The sequence below is a fragment of the Lichenostomus cassidix genome, chromosome 20, assembly GCF_008360975.1.
Source record: "Lichenostomus cassidix isolate B80296 chromosome 20, HeHo_3.0, whole genome shotgun sequence".
NCBI classification, from domain to species: domain Eukaryota; kingdom Metazoa; phylum Chordata; class Aves; order Passeriformes; family Meliphagidae; genus Lichenostomus; species Lichenostomus cassidix.
The window spans coordinates 9,392,449-9,413,487 of NC_139500.1; the positions used below are offsets into that span (position 1 = coordinate 9,392,449).

Consider the following 21,039-nt stretch of genomic DNA (forward strand, 5'->3'; position numbering starts at 1 on the left):
CACCCCTAAGGCCAGCAAAAACTTCAATTACATTCCTGTTTTGCTTTTGAAGAAATTCCCTGGATTGTGTTCATCATGTGGCTGTGGAAGGCTGGGGGTTCTGCAACCTCCCCTTGCAAACACCTCTGGGAAAAAGGGGATTTTCCCCTCTGAGTGGCCCCTGCACCTTTCCCCTTCACAGTTCCGAATCACGGGATGCCAACCCCCATATCCTGCAGGATTCATGGAGCAGCTGCATCCTCCCACCAGGAACAGGCCAATAGCCAGGTGACCTCTGGCTTAAGGACAGCCCCAGGCATGCTCAAGGCCTGGGGAGCAAAATCCAGGGAAACAGCACTCTGAGGCCATCCTACAGGCAAGAGTGGGGGGGTCCCTGCAGCCCAGCATCCCCTCTGACCCCAGTGGCTGCGAATGGATGCATCCTTCTCCTGCCTTGGGACCACGTAGAGACGAGGTGCCAGATGCACATCTGAACGAGTGGAGCAATCCCTGGGAGAGATGCCCCTCTCCCGGTTATTTAATCATTCCTGCCTGCCCTGCGCTGCCCGGGCTGGGTAAAGGCAACACCAGCCCCTGGGCTGAGAAAATCACCACGGGGGAAGAGCTTCCCTGGCGCTGCAGGGAGCGGGATCTGGAAAGCCCCGCGGGAATGCGGTGCGGAGCTGCCTCCTGCCCGGGCTGGTGTTGGCAGACACAGAGCAGTGTTGTGCCGGCGATGGAAAGCAGAGCCGCCCGGGGCTGTGGAGCTGCCGCGGATGCTGGCGCGGTGCCGGCTCCGTGCCGCACGCTCTCCGCGGAGCTGGGCGAAGCCGTGCCCGCAGGATGCCATCCCCCACTCCTCCTGCCCCTTCCAGGCACGGCAACATCCCTCTGGGTTACAGCCAGCACCTGGTGGGGAACCCACTGCAGCCCCGGGCTCCTTGTCCCTGCTCCCCCGTGCTGTGCGGGGAGAACACACTTTTTTAATATCTTGAATTCACCTGGTTTCAATTTTCAGCCCTGGAATCCTCTAAGACTTCAAGGGGGATGGGGCTGCATCCTGCAGGGTTTGCACCTCCCCTTGGCTGCCAGACCCTGTCCATGGGGTCGTGAAGCACAAGATCCAGATTCAAGCCCACATTTTGCTCCCTCCACTGGTCATGGCACTGCTGCCTCAGTTTCCCTGGCTGCCAAACACAGGCCCTGTTGTGGGACAGGAAAGCCAGACTGGGGGGTGGCACTGCAGCGGTGGGATACAAGTCGGGATGTGGCATGTTTGTGGCCATTTCTGTGTTTGCACAGTGAGTCAGTGGGATCTGGGAATTCTCCATGGAAAGTGTGGGGTGTGTGGTCCTCACCCTCCTGTGCCACAGGCAAAACCACAGATTAAACCCTCCTCAGCTCCCTGCCCTGGACAGAGCTTGTGCCCCCCAGCAGTGGGAGGGAGTTGGGTGCATTTCAGGTTTTGCACCAACATCCTTCTCCTTCTTGCTGACAGAGAGAGGCAAAGCACACTCCAGCCTCGGACACCAGCCTGGCCTTGCACTTGCAGGCAGAGCACAGCTCTCCCAGCCTGGCCAGAGCATCCCACCATGCCCAGCAAGAAGGTGGATCTGCCGGCAGCGATAGCTCTGTGGGAGTACATGCCTTCCCACTGCATTCAACAACTCCCTGTTCAGTGGTGTAAGATATGGGAATTTGTAAGATATGGGATAATTGGGCCAGGTCTGCAGGCGGGAAGGAGGGCTGTATAAATAGAAATGATGTTTTTACAGGCTGCATTGTTCCAGGCACGGGCAGGTCAGGAGCACAATGAGCCCCTCTCCCCCTCCGCTGGCATTTTCACCGCTGCACCTTGGAAAGGCCCCAGAGAGCAAACGGCAGCTCCTGCCAAGCTCCAGGTCTGTGCAGCCACAACAAAGTGCCTGGAAGATCGCAGCAGGCAGCAGGAAGCCCTGCTCAGGGCTGGCTGCCCAGAGGCTCCTCAGCTGGCTGAGCCTGACCCCACAGCCACCCTTGGGGGCCTGGGAGCCCAACCCAGCACTGGGGTCACGGGGAGGTGGCTGCAGAGGAGCACTGTCTGCTCCACAGTCCCCAAGGACAGCAGGCCAGTGCTGCTCCCAGCGCCAGGGAGATGAATGCATCCATCAGCCTCCTCACCCTGCCCCTGCCCAGTCTCCTGCCCTTCCCAGCCGTGAGGGTGATGCCTGATGGGTTTTTTGTCCTTTTTCTTTATACTTTTATACCCTTTTTATTTACTTTTTACTCTTTCCCATTCCTGTACTTTTCACTCCCTGTATCTTAGCCCCACATGTTTATAACCCTTGTACTCTAGCCTAGCTCAGAATTCTTTGGGGAAGACGAAACATCCCCACAATCTCCAGAACATGAGGCACCAACCTTGAACAGAGCCTCATCTATGGAACATCTTTTTGTAAACTAAGGTGTAGCCTTTTGGGGGGGGGAGATAATTAGAATAAGGGGGTAATTACTTCATTTGTTAGGTTTCTTATTGGGGGATTTTAGATAGGTATGCTAATTGGTGAGGTCCATAAAATTGTATATGCATTGTACCCAGGGCCTTTTCTTTGTCATGGTACCACCTTTGACAATGGTGCACCTGGGATCACATTAAACCAAAGTAATACCTTTTTCCCTATACTGCAGTGTCTTATTTTTACCAGCATTTTAAGCATCAAGGGGAGGGAGGGAGTTGCTCTCCCTCCATCCTCCTCTGTGCAGAGGGCTGGGGGTGAATAAAAGGCAGCAGAGAAAGCAGGCCAGGAAGAGTAGCTCTGCTGTCACTGCATCTCCCTGCTGCTGCTCCCTGCTGTCCCTGGCAGGGCTTTTTCCAGGACAAAGCCAACTGACGGTGAGCTGTGCCTGCATGGAAACCCACAGTGACCACTTGGCCAGAGAGGGGAGAAGCACAACCATGGCAAGGCACTGACAGACCACATCCTTCAGGGAATTCCTGCTGGGAACAGGAATTGTACCCCACCATGTCCCCCAGCCCAGAGACGACAGCAGCCTCACGTCCAGGGCTGGAGGTGAAAGAACACACAGACACCAACACTCAGTTAAGTTGTAGGAATTTATTTTAAATAACCTACAGTTGATTAAAAGGGAATTCATGATAAAAATAGAAGATACTTGTTGAGGAAAGGCTGCAGGAAATGGTCTTGCACACACACTACGCTAACAATGCCTCTAAGACTAATGATTATAGCAAAAAAAGGTTTCACATTAAAATTCTGCTTTTTAATTTTTAAAATTTTTTTACACAATTACAAAAGAAAAAAATAAAAGCCCTAAAATCTTGATTATTTTCCTTTTTGGACCAATGCTCATTTCCCTCGAAATTTATTGACCTGTGAAACTTCTTTTTACACAATAAAATCTTTCAAGTAAAAGAGGGGAATGGGGCTTAGAAAAAAAGGGGGGGGAAAAAAGGTAAAACAGTCTGACAAACCTAAAAAGTAGATAATTCTTGGAAGTGTACAGAGCGTGTTCAGAACAAAGGGTGATGGGAATGTCATTTGTTTCCAATTCATTTGTCCTCAAATTCCACACACATCTTCCCATCACACGGCCCCCTCCCCCCCACCCGCTCCCCAAACCTACACGATGATCTTTAAGATCAAAAAGAAAGAAAACTGTTTAAATATTTTAAAATAATTAAAAAGAAATAAAAATTCACATTTAAAATAGGAACACTCAAGTCAGGAGGCCGATTTCCCATCATGATTTGCTCTGAACAAATGTGGTGGATATTTGTAATTCATGTTCCAATGCCACGACTGTTCAAGTGACAAATTGAAAAAGATTTGGGTATTTCCATGACTATAGTGATAGCTGTAACAGGTGCGTTGGGTTCCTTAAATTTTGTTTATTTGTTAAATTCTGAAATGGGGCGGGAGGGGGAGGGGAAGGGCAGGGGTTAAGGAGTCCATTTTCTATTAAAATATAGAAGTTATTGCAAAACCCTAACTGTAAAAACGCACCAATATAATTGGATTTTGTATACAGTAGCTAAAGATTCCCACGCTCTCAGTGTGATGGTGAATTTGCCTGGCGGAAGGTTGACAAATCCCCCATCCACTTGCCCTGCCTCAAGAGAAAAACCACACAAACCAGACAGCTAGAATTTGGATCTCTGAAACATTTTTAAATAAGTTGTCCATAGGACAACTGGCTCAGCTCCTTTAGGATATTTCCAGGTTATGCTTTCTGCAAGATGTTGGCTGTTTTATCTGATGCTCACTTGCCCCTTTCCTCCCCCTTCCCCAGCATCCAAGGACAAGTAAGGCTCACAGTTTATCAATCTCCCTAAAAACCAGGCTACTCCCTTTTCCCATAAAATTCAGCTCAATAAAAACAGGTTAAAACTCATAGTCCTCCTCTGCCATGTCGATAGCCCAGGCAAATTTCTCTCGTTGGGTTTTGTTATAAATCTTCTCTATAGGAATTCCCCACTTCTTACACCTGCAGGAGAGGAGATGCTGTTAGAGTTAGGGATAAAAGGAAGGCCAGAGACCCTTCCCTTGTCTATGTGTGGGGACAAGACAGAAGTGAAGGGGTGGATCACCCCAGCACACCCCAGGCAGGTGCTTACCAAGCAACAGAGATCCTGGGATCCAGATAGTTGAGTTTGGAGGTGCCCAAAGCAATCTGCTTGTTCTCCTCCCTATCTGTAGCCTGAACCTCCAGCTTCATCAGCTGCTCCTCGATCCTCTGCACCGCTTTCTTCTTGCTCTCCACTGTCCTGGGGTGGCAAAGAACAAAGCATTGAATTCCTCATGCCCTGCCAGCACGGTGGGAACCCAAAGGGACTCTGCTCAAGGTAAGCAATGCCACCAGTCACACAGGGCAGCTGTGTCAGCACAGATGGTGACACAACACACTCAGCACATGCAATTAAGAACTGACATTTTCCAGGAGGCAGAGCAGGAATCTTAAGCAGCAGTTTTGTTTTAAATGGTTGGAAGCAACAGCCTGAACTGTTCTGATGCTACACCCACTCCCACACCAGCCCATCTATCCCTCAGTAAGTCATGCTGTGATCCTGCTCTCAGAGCTCCTGTAACTCAGCTCCCCTGTGGCTGCTCTGCAGAGCCCACATGGAGCCCCAGCACATCGCCTGTGCCGTGGGCTTCTGATGGGGAGAGTGGAACTCAGGGAACTGCCTGTGCAATAATTAATTGTGTGAGCCCTGGCTCCCCAGGAAGACAGCAATGCTGCACACTGGATCCATCCCTCTGCTGGTCCTGGGCAGCACTGGGGTAGGTGAGCACTGGCAGGTGCTCAGCTGTGAGGGCTGGGCATGAGTGACCATGTCAGGAACTGCAGGGTCAGATCACCCAGTGGGTGGCCATCTCTTCATGCACAGAATGAAAAGTGTGAAAGAAAGCCTTCCCAAATCACAGGCCAGAAAGTGGGATACAGGGTGAAGGACCCCTTCTGGGAGCATTGCAGAGCCCAGTAACACCAGCCTTACTTTTTAGACTTCTCATCCCTCCGGATCTTGGCATCAGCTTTGGCGCTTTTCAGTTCCCTCCTGGCATCAGCTAATTGCTCCTTCTTGGCATCAATCTAGGAGAGGCAAAACCAGATGGCAGCACTGTGAACAACCTGCTGACAGCTGTGGCAGTCACCCCTGGGCAGCATACCCAGGTAGCCAGTTTGTGACCACGTTCAGAATCTACCAGCAGTCAGATCCACTTCAGCAGAACAGTCAAGCCACTGGCCACTGCACAGCCAAGTTTGGGTTGATATCCCCCTCAGAAAACAGGGCCTCACTAATTTCCAAAGACAAACTGATGCTGGGAGCTGTCACACACAGCTACAACCACACAGGCCAAGGAACTGGCTTTGTCTGGCCTGGCCAACCCCTCCTGGCAGCTTGTCCTTCTCCACTGCATCCCATCACTACCAGCTCTCTGATGGCTACATGGAAGGATGACCACTGATCCCTCAGCAGGAATCAGCCCCAAATCCTACACACTGAAAGGTGTTAATGCTTCAGGCAGTTCTTTTCCAGTAAGCTTAGGATTCAGGGAGATTTAGCATTTTGCAGCCCCTGCTCAACCATCCCCATTAAACATCTCCAAGCTCTAGGATCTAGGGTGAAGGCAGCCATGTTAGGTGTTATGGAAGCAGGGGACACTGCAGTGCCAAACCAGAACTCCTTATGGTGAAGGTTACTCTAAAGCCAGACCAGGAACAGACCTAACCCCTTTGGACCTCATGGCCTTCACCAGAAACAATCTGCAAAGGAAGAGGTTGAGTCAGAGGGACATAATGTGCTATGTACACACTGACAGTGGCCTGGGATTCACACAACAGGGGTGGATGCCTACTCTAGGTTCTTTAGGGGACACAGATTAGAGCTACAGACTGCTGCTCTTGAGTTTCAGTGGCAGCAGAACACAGCTATAGGACGAAGGGCAGGAAAAGGGTCTGGTCTTGTTCTTCACAAGTAAAAGACAACTCAGAGAAGCCCCTTCCAGCTCCCTGCTCCTCTCCAAGCAGGCCCATCTCTGATGCAAACTACCAACTGCTGACAGGGAAAAGCACACTCTGCTTTCACCCCAAGGGAAAGGATCCTGGCTTCTGAGAGGCAGCACTTGGAGCCCTGCTGCCCTAGAGCTGGGCAGGGGGAGGTACCTTGCTCTGCAGGTTCATCATGGACTTCTCGAAGGTTTTGGGCGGAGCTCTCTGGTGGTTACACAGAATGGCCACCGCTCTGTTGGCACGGTTGTAGGAGAGGATCTTTGCTGGGATGTTGTCATCCGCTGTGAAGGACAGGAGAGTGGTGAACAAGTGTGTTCTCCAGGGTGTGCTGCCCCAAGCAGTGTCCCACTGGGTGCATGCTCACAGTCACTGCAGAATTAACCTTGCCCTCCCGTGGCCAGTCTCAACACTGTACTTCTAACTACACTCCCAAGAGGCTGGACACAGCCCTCCCAGCCCCTAACTCCTTCTGGGATGCTTTTTGTTACCACTGACACTATCTTAACAGAGGGGAAGCACAGGCATGCTCAGAGCAGGGGACAGCAGGACTACACTGCCCAGGACACTGCTGGGCCTCACAGATTCAACATGCCTACTTGGTAAAGCTGCCAAGTGCAAGCCAGCACTGCCCACAGAGCTTGTGCATGAGCAGCCAAGAAACACGGGGCTGTTACAGATGCATCTGCCTTGCCTGTCATCTACTGCACCTCACAATTAACAGTAAGGAAATAGATTTGGTAAAATAGGCATAACCTGGCAGGCACACTTTGGTATGCTCACAAATCAGCTCTGGCCTGCCCCAGTGCTGGGCTGCCCAACTACCCCAAGAAACTGCCTGACAGCAGATTTTTGGTCAGACCTCAGCAGCCTGACATTTGTACTGGGAGAACTGTAACAAGGAAGTGGTGAACAGATCTACAACTTGTGGCTCAGCCAAGGAAGCCCGGTCTGTATTGCAGAGTAAGATCTGCTCCCCTCACAGCTTCAGGGACAAGACTTACGATTAGTGAGCTCCTTGAGCTGCTGCTGTAGCGTGATGGAGGCATTGTAAGTACGGAATACCTTGGCTGTCAGTCCCTCCATAAGGTCTTGAAGGTGTTTATTTAAGATACTGGTCTAAAGAAGCAGAAAGGAGATGACAGTGAGCACTAAGAAATGACCACAGTATTTGTGAAACCTCTGGACCCATCACTGACACAGACGTGCAGCTCAAGGCTGAGGCCTGGTGTACTCAGATTTGACCACAACAGAATAGCCACAGCATCACTGAAACCACAGCAAAAGTGAACAAAGAACTAACAAGTATTAGATGGGTGACAAATACCACAAGTGGCCAAAAAGGATTTCTTTGGTGTGGAGGCTTTGGTTTCCAGTAACAATAAATGTGTCTGGACCACCACAGTGCTCCCACAGAGCCAAGTGTGCAGACAGGGATGGAATCTGAAAATCTGTCACCTCACACATTCATCATCTCTGAAAAAACCTCTCCAGGTCAGAGCCAGGCAGGGTCACCAGGACCAGGGCCCATTGCTTTGGGAACCTGTGGGCACAGTGGACAATTCAGACACCAGACTGAGACTCTCACTGCTTTAAGGCTGCTCTGGAAGGTAATTTCCACTGAAACCATTTCTAGAACAGAGCAGCTGTTACTGTCTGGTGCAGAGAGAGCCTGTTCATGGTGCCCCACCACCCTCACCATGAACCATTTGCTTACATTGAGGCGGTCAAAGAGGTCATCCTCAGGCTGCTTGTTCTCCATGAACAACTGAAGATTCTTGAACACCTGCAGGAAAGAAAGCCAGGAGCTTCAGGAACACAGACCAGACAGCACTGGGCAGTACAAAGTTGCATGAAAGCAGTACTGCCAGGGAGCCATTAAACTGTTTTTGGGGAACAGTGATGATGTTGGATGTTACTTCCCAGCAGGCAAAGACCCATCTCTCAATGCAGTGTTTGTGTTGCAGGTTCCTCCCCAGCAACAGGAGTCCTGAGCCTTCAGTGCCCTTTATCCTCATCCTTTGGATCAAAATTGCAGGAGACCTGACTCTGCCCTGGCTTAGCTGCCTAACAGAGAAAGAAACCTCAAAACTACTGCCCTCCCCTTACTCTCCCATTATTACTTGAGCCCAAGAGAGTCCTGAGCCATTTTCCATGGATTGAAGCTACAAGAAACTGACTCTTCTCACTGCAGCATTGTTTCATACAATTTCATCCTGAACACGTCTCACTAGGGTAGGGAGAATAATCAAAGCATCTTTGATTTTAAGAGACCACAAATCCCAGCTCTGCATGCTCCAATTCCCCAGCGTCTCAACAACACACATTCTTCTATAGACACCCAATATACAAAGATTTCTAGGTCCACAATAATCAACTCCCCATTTCAAGCACTGAAAAGACACCACGAGATACCAATAAATTTAAACAGAAAACCATGTTTTCTTCTTTACACAGGGAGGTAAGAATTCTAGCATACATTAATTTCTAGAGCAGCAGTAGTATGATTTTTTTTTCAGTTGTTTTGCTCCTCAAGAGGCCAATGTTTACTGCTGACTGTCATTACAATTAGCACAGCGTACACAGGGTGTCTTAACACAGACCACAGAGCTGTGGGCCAGATGCAAAGCTGTTTCACAAAAACATTTTAGATAGTGCCCTCCAGGTTCACACTGCTGGATAGGGATTGATTCTGGAACGAGACCAAAATCACAGCAAATTTGAGATTGGTGGATGACAAAGAAATAAGAGAGCTGACATGGCATAAGAAGTCTTGGCTGGTAGACACCCAGGTTCACAGGCCTGAGGTATCAGTGCACCTAATCCATAGGCTCTGGAGCAGCCAAGACCAAGAGCTACCTCTGTGAGGGCTCAGCTCCAACATGAACCAAACCACTGTGACAGATGTGTGTATTATCAAAGCCCAAATCAAACTGCTGCTCTGCCAGTGCCAGCAGTATTTCAGAACCTTTTATGCTGTTACTTGTCACATGGGCCTGAAACTCCAGCATCTACAGGTGACAAAACCAATTCTGGTGACCAGAATGAGACCCAGGAAATCTGTCTAACACAGTTGTCACAGTTACGTATGTCAACTCTTCACACAGACCACAGGAGAGAGCAGCAAGATGTCTGAACATCTCATCTGCTGGGCTGTGTCACACCACCTTCCATGGCATGGCCAATAAAGAGGATGTAACATCGACTTACTTTCTGGCTTGGTATCTGAGCAGTGATAAAGCAACCTATTATTGCCGCCCCAACTGTGCTGACCACATCTCTGTGCAATTCAGCCTGTTTTGTGCTTGTGGAGATGCCTTACCCTCTTCTCCACAGGGACTTTGTTGTAGTATCGGATGGAGTCTTTCCCGAGGAAGTCAAACTCAACCACGTATTCCTGCCCATCCAGCTCAGGATGCAGCTTGATGTGCTCTACTCTCAGAGAGCAGCAGCCCACGGTGTCAGCTGTCTCTCCTTCTTCCTTTTCATTACCAGCTCTCAGGGCAAGCTACATTTGTATCAAGACAAGAGAGGTAAGGAATTCAAACCATCCCCAGAATACAGAGATGCTGCAAACTTTCACACACTGGCCTAGAATCGGTGTCAAGAGGAGAATATTTCCTTTTTTTACCCTAAGATATGCTTTACCAACTTTTGCTCATTAAGTAACTCAAATTGTAAGGCAGTTCTGACTAATAGAAATTTCAAGAAGTGTGGCAGCTTTTAAAAATCAAATTGACTTCTGTGTGAACTCAACTTGAAACAAATCAGTTCAGTTGTTCATCTTCTATGATCCTACTTATTCACTGCACACTAAATACATTTCAAATAGCATATAGGTTATATGAATATTGGCTTGTATAAATAATCTAAAGGCTACATTTGGCTGCATAAAAACACATTTTAACAGTGCTGGCTAAACCTATTTCTAACTTTTGAAACCTTCGGTGGTCATATGAAACCACAATTATTCACATCAAAGTCCCCTGGTTTGCATCAAACCATTTTGAACAAAACCTGTTAATTTAGCCACTCAAGTTCACCATATGCTACTAGGGAACAGCCCTCTGGGAACTGGTTTTATGTTGCTTTAAATGCATCGACACAACTGCAGTTTTCTTTACGCTGCAGTGCAAAAATCAGCATAATTACAAAACCTCACAACTGTGACCTCAAACTGAAGAGGTGACAAACCAGCAGAAATTCCCAGCAAGAAAACTGAAACAGCTGGAGACAAAAGGCCCACACAAACTTCCCAGTAATCCAACTGGGCGATTCTGGAACCAGGCTGTGAGTTTTGCCTGAACTAAACAATGCTGCCTGAAATAGCTGCATTTAGTACAATAGTTTATTGCTCTGGATTCCAGGTAATGAGAAGGAAAAGGAGCCTGCCCACCAGGAAGTCTCAGGATACCTCAGTAACTGAGCTCAATTCTGCCTTCAAGACAAACACACGACATTCCCAAGTATTCCCAGCAGGACAGGGAAGGCAAGAGGAGCCAAGGAAGGATCCTCACCTTATCAATGAAGTAGAGTGCCACAGCCCTCTGCCGTACTTTCATCTCTTTGGATTTCCAGTCTTCTCGGTATTGATTCCGGATTTTATCTACACACTTCTTCAACCTCCGAGCTGTCTCGTACTTCTGCCAGTCCTTCTCACCCTGCAGGGGAAGTTGGATTAGAGTCAGCACTAGAGAGCAGGCAGAGGACCAGCTCCAATCTGCATCTCAAGGCTTTGCAAGCCTGCGTGTGGCAAATGGTCTTGCTGTACAAAAGCACTGAGATGTTGCTGCTGCACAGCTCAGCCTCACACTGTGCTGCCACACAGCTGCAGGTCATTCAGATTTCCATGATATTAAATGCTTCCATGGAAGCAACTAGAGAGAGACACAAAAGACACATCTTCCCTGCTTCTCAAAATACAAATGGTTTCCTCTGCTTTATTCAGATGACACTTATGTTCTTTCAGCTGTGTAATTAAACACCCATAAAAGGCAAGAGCAACATCAACAGTTCATCATCATTATTATATATTCAAGACATAGCAAAAAGAGGGCAGAAATTCACAAGGCATTGAGACTGGTTTTTTTCCCTCCTGTATTTGTAGGACAAACTGCTTGTTTCCAATCCAGGAAAAAAATCTCTCAGAAAAAGACTTCATGAGAAGAGCTTAAATTCTTGTTTTTATGGACTTGATCCGTTGACTGGATATTTGCTCCCACAGCAGGAGCTTGTTTTTCTTCAGTCATGAGCTCCTTACCAGCTTTCTCAGCCAGGAGCCTGGCTGGGTTTTTAATTTTACAAACAACTAATTAACAACCCATGGTTAGAACTTCACTATATGACCAGGCAGGGGAATTTAAGGCCAAATGTACATGAAATACGTATCAGAGCAAGTCTGTTCTTGGATAAATTGATTATTTTTAGGTTTACACAGGTTAAAGGATTCCTGCTAGAAATGACATAATGATGCTTTCCAGGAGACATTTTCCAGATTTCAGCTGCTCTCCTGGGCAGTAACTGTATCCTCTATTTTCAAGGGGGTCAGAAGCTTCCCTAAGTTTTTCAATCACTGTAGGATGAAATATCAAGGCAGCTTTACCTCCTGTCTCTTTTCTAACCAAGAGCCACATTTGCTTCTTGGAAACACGACCAGGAAGATTGCTTTGGTCTTGTTTTATGAACTAGATCTTTACCTTAATTCTTGAGCTAGGGTTCAACATGATGTATTTGATAGAGCCTTGGATGTTCTCAGTCCACGACACCAGCCAGGTCACCTTGTTATCATGCCTGACCTCCTTCCATTTATGTCCTGGTGGAGGAGCAGGGATTTTGGAATCCCTACAGAGAAATTAGAAAACAGAAGATAAAAACTATTTAGATACTCTCACCAGCATCAAAAAAGAGAAGGTAATAAACAGCATTACAGAACGAAAGCACAGGGAAAGGAACTGAGGCAACAGAAATGCTTTATCTCCACAAGCAGGAAATCAAGTGAATCAAAATGAACAGTCAGTGATCAGGAATGTAACTGCTACCAGCATGTACCTGCTGAAGAATTATGCTGTAGGTGGGACACATTGCTGGCACCAACTTTGATTTGTGCACACTGCAATAGTGTGGACACTTATCAGGACTAGAGAGCAAGGAGAAGCCCATCAAACCTTAACCTTCAACATCAAGGAAGACAAAGTAGGGCAACCTATGTAGAAAAAAATTATTTTCTGGAAATACTAGCAGGAAGGGCAGTTTAAGCAGATGTAGGCTGTAGGCGTGAGGAAGAAAATATGTTGACAAAGTTCTACAAGAAATCCATGATTGCCTTGCTCAGTCTTTGCTTGTATGACTCAGTTTCTTATGCATACAAGAACAAGATAAGCTGCATCCCTAATTCTACATGCTTGAATATCAATTTATATAGGGTTTTAAAAAATGAGCTCTTAAAAGCAAAGCCAAGGTGAAGTGTCCAGTGCTCACTTGCTGCAGTTAATGATGATGTCTTCGGGCATGATGCGTCTCTTCAACATTCCCATTTTGGGATGGTTCCCACGACCTCGGAAGAGACCTGGGGGCTCAATCTTGAAGTTGGCAATTCTCTCCTTGTGGTTGTCCATCACACAGTAACCATACTCCTTCAATAGCCTCTCATTCTCCTCTTTGATTTTCTGGGAAAAGCCAAAAGCAAAGATTATTGGTATGGCACACGCAGTACCACACACACCTTTATGTGGCAAGACTTCACAAATTTTTATATTTGCACCACACTAATGCTGAAGACCCAAACCAAAACCAGATCCCCATCATGGCAAATGTATCAGACTGGCCATAAAAGCATTCATGAAATGCAAGCAGCACAAACAAACTGGAAAAACAGAAAGAATATGTGAAAACCCTCTGAAAACTTGTATTTGAGGGAAACAGATTAGCTGTAGCTGGTGAAGGCAGCTACAATTTTGCCACAACAGAGGCGTGTACCTCTACTCATATATCTCTGCTTCAAGGGTACCCCCAGCACAGTACTGCTGCTTTATATTCTTTACTGAGCATTTGACATCCACTGGACTTCGTATCTTGATGTTTATGTATAAAAATTCTGTGTATAAAAGACTTCTGTGTTTGAACTCAGCATCAGAAAGCAGGCAAAGGAATGTCTCCAGGCTGCTGCATGTCAAGCCTGTGTCAGCAAATGGTCTCATAAGCAGAACACAGTCTTCTAAGAAAGAATGTGCTGAGATTTCACTGCATACTTCTGTGCCTGAACTCTAATTATATAGAAGGAAAAATAAAAACACTGCAGCTCAAAATAAAACATCTGACCCACAGACAAGCACTGCTGCACCAGCTAAGAAACAGAAAAAGCCACTTCTGCTCCATTTTAAGCACTACTACAGACAAGAACTGAAGGACTCATGCACATTTATCAAATGGAAACAGCAGTAAGACAAGGGCCCTCAATTTTGATGGGATCTCTCTGATCCCAAAGGCTGTAATTCCAAGCTGCCAGGCCCATCATTCAAAGGACAACTACTAGAGCGTTGCAGAAGAACAACAGAGAACTTGGGGAAATTTTCCAGCTTCCAACTTCCACTGCAGTTAACTTAATTCTCAACCTAAGAGACACTGTAGCCATGCTACTGGATAATAAAGTTCATTTTTATTCAAAGAACAGCCTTACTTAATGTTTAAGATTTCTTCTCTCATGTTATTCACTAAGGGCAATGCTCCATCCTTTCCACCATCCTCATCTCTCCCATCCTTAACTGAGTATCCACTGCTTATTATTGCCCAGAGACCAATGAGCCCAGAGGCAGCACCTCTGATTCTCTTTGTTAACTTAAGCAGTTACTTAGCTTAAGCAGTTACTTACTTATTTCCCTAAGCAGGATCAGCCCTATCAATATCATTTCAAGTCAGGATGAAGATTCAGCTGTAAACACAGTGCTTTGCCCTACCTGAAGAATCCTCCAGTTCAAATGAAGGCAATAATCTGAAAGCTGGTGAAAACACTGACGTTTTAACAGCAAGGCAGGCAGGGGAATGATTACACTAAGATGTTTACAAGCCAGCCAAGGATCACAAGTCTCCTAGAATTCCCTCTGGTACCTGTTTCTCCTCCTTGGACATCTGTTTCCTAGCTTCCGACTGAGCTTTGAAATACTGGCTCATGTGGGTGAAGTCACACTTGCTGAGGTTGGTGATAGTGCTCTTCTCTTCAGAGGTCATTTCCTTGCAGAAAGAAAACAGTGATTTTTAAGTTTCCACACACACTAACGTTTTCACGCATAGCAGAGCTTACCCTACTCCAGGCAGTTTAAACAGGAGCAACAGAAAGGTTCTCACAACAACACCCCAAGAATCCCCAAATTCTCGCACAGGCTCACTCCAGCTGAGGTGAAAGAGGAAAGGACAAGCAGCAGAACCTATGGAGCACTGGCCTTGCAGGGGGCTGATCTCCCCAGGCACTGGGCAGTGCTGCACCACTTTCCAAAGCACTCCTGCACACACCCAGCTGTGACTGGGACTGCTGAGGGACTGGGAGAAAAACCCAGGAACACATCCAGGAAAACTGCATCAAACTGATCTAAAGGTTTGCTGTTATGGCTGATGACTGAGGTGAACACCTCAGTTTTCGGTCTTTAGAAAGAGTTTCCTTCTAATAAATCTGGCTCTTACACAAGGCATTTAATAGGCAGGACAGCCACACCCCCATCATACTAGAACAGAGAATCCTGCCTTTGTTGGTTTAAAAAGGCATTTCTTGCAGGGTCCTTCCAGGTGAAACTACAGGATAAATGGAAGATTTCACAGCCACAATCTGAGATAGCTCTTAATTGCTTCAAGCCAACTTCTGTGTACATAGAACAGCCCCTTTTCACTGGTCAGTGCTGAGGAGACACTGACCATGCCCAGTCACTGCAGCCCAGGACTATGTGCATACCTTTCTCCAGTCCTTGAAGAAGTTTTTCCTGAAGATCTCCTTCGTAGTGTACTCATGATCAAGCATTTTCGCAAAGAATGTGGCAACTTCTTCTGCTTTGGTACTCAGCTTCATGACTTTACCTACAAAGAAAGGCTTTCTTCTTAAAGAAAATGGTAAACAGGAATCAAAGCCATAAAGAGACCATAGTAACAACCCTAAAGTATTATATTTTTACTACAGAGAAGTTTGTCTTAAAAATGTTACATAATACAGCAACTTGAATGGACAAAGGAAACAGAGGAGCACAATTGCTTGACTTCCACCATAAACATTTTGAAAAAAGTTTCCTCTGGAATCTAAACATTAAAAAAAGCAACAGCAATCTGATGTGAGGCAGGTCTGGGCTGCAGGGCAGGAAGAGGAAAAGGCCTGCTGCAGGAAACCCTCCGCTGAGCCACCCCCGTGCTGGGTGTGCTCCTGGGGAGACGCTGCTGTTTGATGTCAGAGGCAGGGAATTTATTAAATTTCATATTCCAGCACTCAGACACATGAGAAATACAGTCCCTGTTTTCTTTTTCAATGCACAGACAGACTCCACCTTGGAACACCCCTTCCAGCCTTTAGCTATTTCTAGGCAGGAAGAGCCCTTCCTCTGGATACACTACAAATAGGCTGGAAAGAGTGCCAAATATTGAACTCTTCTCCATTGCGGGGAAACGTGTCAGGATTCTGCTAATTGTTCCCTCTGCTGTGGGAATGCACTCCTGCATCTCCAAAGCAGGCTCTAAAGCCAGTCATTTCTAAGAAAGACTGAGCTGTCAGTGAATGGAGGGGTCACATTCCAGCTTCTCTGCATGACTGCAGTACAAAGTGAAATTGCTGCAAGGGAAGACTGAAACACAAGGGAAAAGAGGCTGCTGCAGCATGGAGGCTGTGAATTCGACATCTAACATTCCTATCGAGCATCTTTTTGGCCCTGATTGCATTCCTGATGAAACATGGGGTGCCAGTGATCCCTCTGAAGGATTCTGCATGCAGCTCACATCCCCAGCTAGTTGCGAGAAATATTTAAAGTTCCAATGGCTGGCAGACAGTCAATACCTGGGGATTTTTAACAACCATTTTACCGCACAAAAGTGAGCACAAGAAACTGTTCAATCTATGCTCCTGGAAAAAAAAAAAACCAAGCCACTCTTTGGATTTACTACATATTTTCAAAAGTTGCATCATCTCTAAAATTAAAGCATGGGAGTCAGCTATAAAGCCTTAAGATCCATAAACCCTCGTAAAACAAGACTTAGCAAAAGGTCCTCCCAATGATCTGAGAATATTCCACAATTAAATTAAACCAACAGTAACTCTGCCAATTTTTAAGCTGTAACCTAAAATACAGCATTTGTTTGCTTATAACAGGAAATGGGGGCAGGGACAGACAGCAAGGGAAACTGTTTTTCCAGCCTACAATTTTAGCTTGAAAGAGGCTATGGAGTTAGTAACATGTTGTGGGGCTAAACTGTCTGATATTTTTCCCAGCTAGCTGAAGGCTCAGTCACCTTTATCTCATCACCTTAGAATATATTTCATTGGACACAACTTCTTTTTTTTCCACAAAGGTTTGAGAAAGCTCTCAGTGACAGAGCTGGACATTTGAAGAAAAAGGGGATTTATTCCAGAGGCATGACTATTAGTTACCTGATTTAAAAAAACCGAAAACGAGAGAGCAACCAGGGGACATAACCAGCAGAAGAGACCCCAAGGCCATGACTGAAATGCAGCTGCCACTACCTACACTCTTACCTTGTCCCATCTACAGAAAAATGTGCAAGTTTGAGCCACCTCTGGACTATGAGCAGTGACTGGTTAACCCACAGGCACTCAAAAGGGATAGCTTTGGCATTTCAAGCTCCTTCCCCGAGTCAGTACTGTAGGCACTTCCAAGAGCCCCAGCAGTTGTTATGTGAGATGAAAGCAGGCAGTGAATCCCTAGGCCAGGGACAGATTCCTCCTGTGTGAGCTGGCCACTGGCCAGCCACAGCCTCATTAGTGGGCTCTACAAATCATCCTGGGTAATCTTGAAATGAGACAATGCCTTGTGAGCATAGACAGCAGCTCTCAGCAGCTGCTGTGTAAATCAGACATCTGATTTTTGCCCAGTTTCTCAAGGAAGCCTTATGGGACGTCTTTATTTGCCAGACCCCCTCCCTGCCCACCCCATGACTGTTGAGCTTATTGATGAATTTCTGTGATGACAGAGGCAGAGGTTACAAAAATCCCTGCAGAGGCTCTGTGAAATAGATGGCTGGAGAGATGAGGAGCTTATTGCTGTCTGCACCAAGGGATGGCTACAGTGCAGTCAGCCCCTCCCCTTCTCTAGACAACAGGAGAGATCATGCATTTTTCAATAGAGGGAAACAATTTCCAACTTACATCAAGTTGTTATCAAACCCTAAGAAAGAAGGCTGCAGACATCCTTGATCACTGTGCTGCTTACTTGGAGATGGCCTTTAATAGGCTACAGCGTATTTATTTCACTACTTTCCTGCTGAAAATGTAATGCCACCTATTCCTCAGTACTTAAAAACACTGTGTCATGTCACATGAAAACAGCACATTGCTCCTGGAAGAGTTCCATGTGCAGATGTTCCCATCACCAAAAATTACATTTTCATCCATTCAAATACCTCCCACTTAATTCAATCCTGTGTTAATTTGATCCTTCATTTAACATGATCACAGGACTAAAAGGAAACACACGGGTCATCAAGTCCAGGACCCAGCAGGCATCATATCATATAATCCCTTCCATGTGAGTCTCTACCAACCAGGCAGCCCAGGATATTCGAATCCCACACCAATTAGTTCTACCACACGCAATGGGAAGGGAGTGGGACCATGAATTGCACCAGAGGGCTGTGTCCTTGAGGCCAGGGTCATCCCATTCACTCCTACAAGATCCTAGTCATCTGTACCCAAATTCAATTGTGTTTTATTTCACTCATGCCACTAAACAATCATGAATTTCACCATAGACGACGGAAGTTGCAATTCTTAAGGTTCCAGAAAACAAGAGCAAGCCTAGAGGTGACCAGTGACAAGGCAGCTACAGTTACATACTGCACTGGTCAGGCACTGCTACTCTGAGGCATCAGACACCCTCCTTCTGCTAAGTAACCTGAGAGATTCACCACCATAAGGCAGTGAGAACAGGGTCATTCATCCCCATGTCACTTCAGTGAGCAGAATTCAGCAGGCTCAGGTGAATTCCTTTCCTTCCACAGACCTCACTGTGCTGCTAAGGAGCTGATTTAAGTGAACCACTAAAACACAAGCACCTCCTCAGCTCTTCAGTCCCCAGAAGAACACTGCAATACCCTGAGATGTTTATTTCTCTTCCTAGCAAGTAGAAACACAGATTAACTCACCATCATAATAAAACTTGACATTTTCAGGCAGAGGTTCATATGGTGGAGCAAATACAGGACCTTTGTGCTCTAGGAACTTCCATTTAATGCCTTCAGGGTAGCGCTCTTCTTCCCACCTTCAAGAGAGAAATATGAACCAATACAGTTTTAAGCTCCCGATCTTCATTTTATTACTGTGTGGGTATGAGTATGCCAAACCAGCCAGAAATCACTGCTTTGTCAGGTACACACCAACAACAAATACTCAATGTACTATCACCATTTAATTCCTTTTTTTCTCCTCTTTTTTTTTTCCCCAAAGCACAGTCATGTCCATGAACAGAACATGTTGGGCTGCAGTTTATCTGATGCCACCCTATTCCTCACCTCTCATTTGCTCCTCTTTTCACAAAATCACACAGCTGAAATTGCTTAGATCTTAAGAAAATAAGACTTGGGCCCTGTAAACCAGCTAGGATCATGCCAAATTAGCTTCAGCTGTGATCTAACATCAGGTCCAGGATGCCTGCTCAGCAAAGTCAAACAATTGTGGTATATTGCACAGCTGTTTTCAGATGTGGACAATATGCCATTAAGGGCAGAGATAAAGAAACAGATGTTCATTTATGATCTAAATGAGAACAAACCTGCTTGGACAAGGAAGACTAAAACCTGCTCTGCCATTTTAAATTCATTCCAATTCTCTGGGTAAGAAAAGCATAATTGAAGAAAAACAGAGCAGCCCAGAAAACTGCACGTTTGCCTTAAGGACGCTCTATAAACAATGCTCTATAAAAATGCTTTGCAAGAGATGCATTTGGTATCACAACACAGCAAGGCAGGCGCCACCAATCCCACATTCCAAGCAAACAGGGTCAGCAATTCATCTGCAGAGAAAAGGGTCCTGCCAGGCCAGGATCCTCCCCCCAGTTCCCAGTGCCCAGGCCACTGATTCCACACTCCTCCCCCTGAGCTCCTTTCATGATTACCATGAGGTTACTGCTCCACGCTGCTGGCACAGGATTCCCTGCTGGGAAAGGCTATTTCACCTCAGCAATCAATCAGCTGGAGGACCATTAACCTGTCACAGCACTCAGTCTCTGAATTGCCCAGACAACTTTGTTGAACAGCCATGACAATAAAAAAAAAGGAGTTTAAGCTTCTGTCTGGTGTCAGCCCTAAGGAGCAGTGTTCCCATTCCAGGTGCCACAGCAGCTGAGGAGAGATGTGCATGTAGTGCCTGCACCTCAGGAGCTGTGATTTACTGATAGATTGCTTCATCTCTACTGAGATAAAAGTCACTGCATGGAAGATAAACACTGTGCAGAGACAAGAGTTTCTGCTAGAAGACACTCAAAAAGCTTCACTCGTATCGGTACATCAACAATTTAGGAACAACAGCAACACAGAAGCTGGCTATAGTCTGAAAGGCACCATCTTTGACCACACCACTGGGCCTTATTTCTTCTGATGAGAAGCACATCATCATCTTTAACAACAAAGCACCCAACCCCAGCTATCAGGACAGAATTGCATTCAGACTTCAGTCCCTGGCTGGGAGGAAGGCTTGAGTAAACTATGTTGATATAAGAAACCAATATTGACACAGATTCCAAATATTTACATTCCTAATGATTGTTGTGTTTTCTTTTTTTTTTAATTAATTAGAAGCTAGAAATATAAATATTTTGTCAAACACAGGCCTAGGTTCTTCCATCCAGAAGCTCCTTTCAGCAAAATAAATCTAAACCACTCTCTCCTCTTCCCAGCCAGAAAAAGCTTCTTCTCTCTGACAATGAGCAATTTTATTCCAGTAAGAACAAAATAAGGGCATCATTCACAGTAGTTACTATTTTTCAGGACAGGTTTGTCATTCTTGTTTTTTTAAATTTATTCCTCTGGTATTTACCTGATGAGAAATTCTCTACCTCTATCCCTTCCTATTCTTTTATAAAGGACACATGTAAAAGGAGCACTAGAAAGGCAGCATTTTAAATAGATAGCAGAAGGACACTGTGTCTTTTGGGAAGGCTACAAGGAACCATGGGATTCATGGGGTAGTTCCTAAGCTCAAAACTACCAGAAAGTGTGCCACAAAAAGACCACAAATCATCCCCAATCCCACCTCCACCTTCCTAAACATCATACATAAGCATTAAGACAAAAGGTAAAAGTAAGCCTCCTGAGTGTAGCTCATTTTTCATCCTCATTTGGTTTCAAACAGAAAGA

The 21,039-nt window shown here is 46.1% G+C and overlaps 1 protein-coding gene across 1 annotated transcript in view; it reads right to left on the reverse strand.

The window, feature by feature from the left end:
- Positions 1–3,059: 3,059 nt before the first annotated feature.
- The window catches only part of TOP1 (DNA topoisomerase I), a 65,431-nt gene continuing 47,451 nt past the window's right edge, over positions 3,060–21,039 (reverse strand). The window contains exons 9-21 of the mRNA XM_085079444.1: positions 18,832–18,947; positions 15,428–15,549; positions 14,593–14,715; positions 12,967–13,154; positions 12,186–12,330; positions 11,007–11,150; positions 9,812–9,997; positions 8,207–8,275; positions 7,494–7,608; positions 6,646–6,773; positions 5,477–5,571; positions 4,595–4,744; positions 3,060–4,464 (exon numbers count right to left, since the gene is read on the reverse strand). Of these exons, the coding sequence (XP_084935570.1) occupies positions 4,362–4,464; positions 4,595–4,744; positions 5,477–5,571; positions 6,646–6,773; positions 7,494–7,608; positions 8,207–8,275; positions 9,812–9,997; positions 11,007–11,150; positions 12,186–12,330; positions 12,967–13,154; positions 14,593–14,715; positions 15,428–15,549; positions 18,832–18,947 (1,684 nt within the window). The 3' untranslated portion in view covers positions 3,060–4,361. The remainder of the gene's footprint in view (positions 4,465–4,594; positions 4,745–5,476; positions 5,572–6,645; positions 6,774–7,493; positions 7,609–8,206; positions 8,276–9,811; positions 9,998–11,006; positions 11,151–12,185; positions 12,331–12,966; positions 13,155–14,592; positions 14,716–15,427; positions 15,550–18,831; positions 18,948–21,039) is intronic.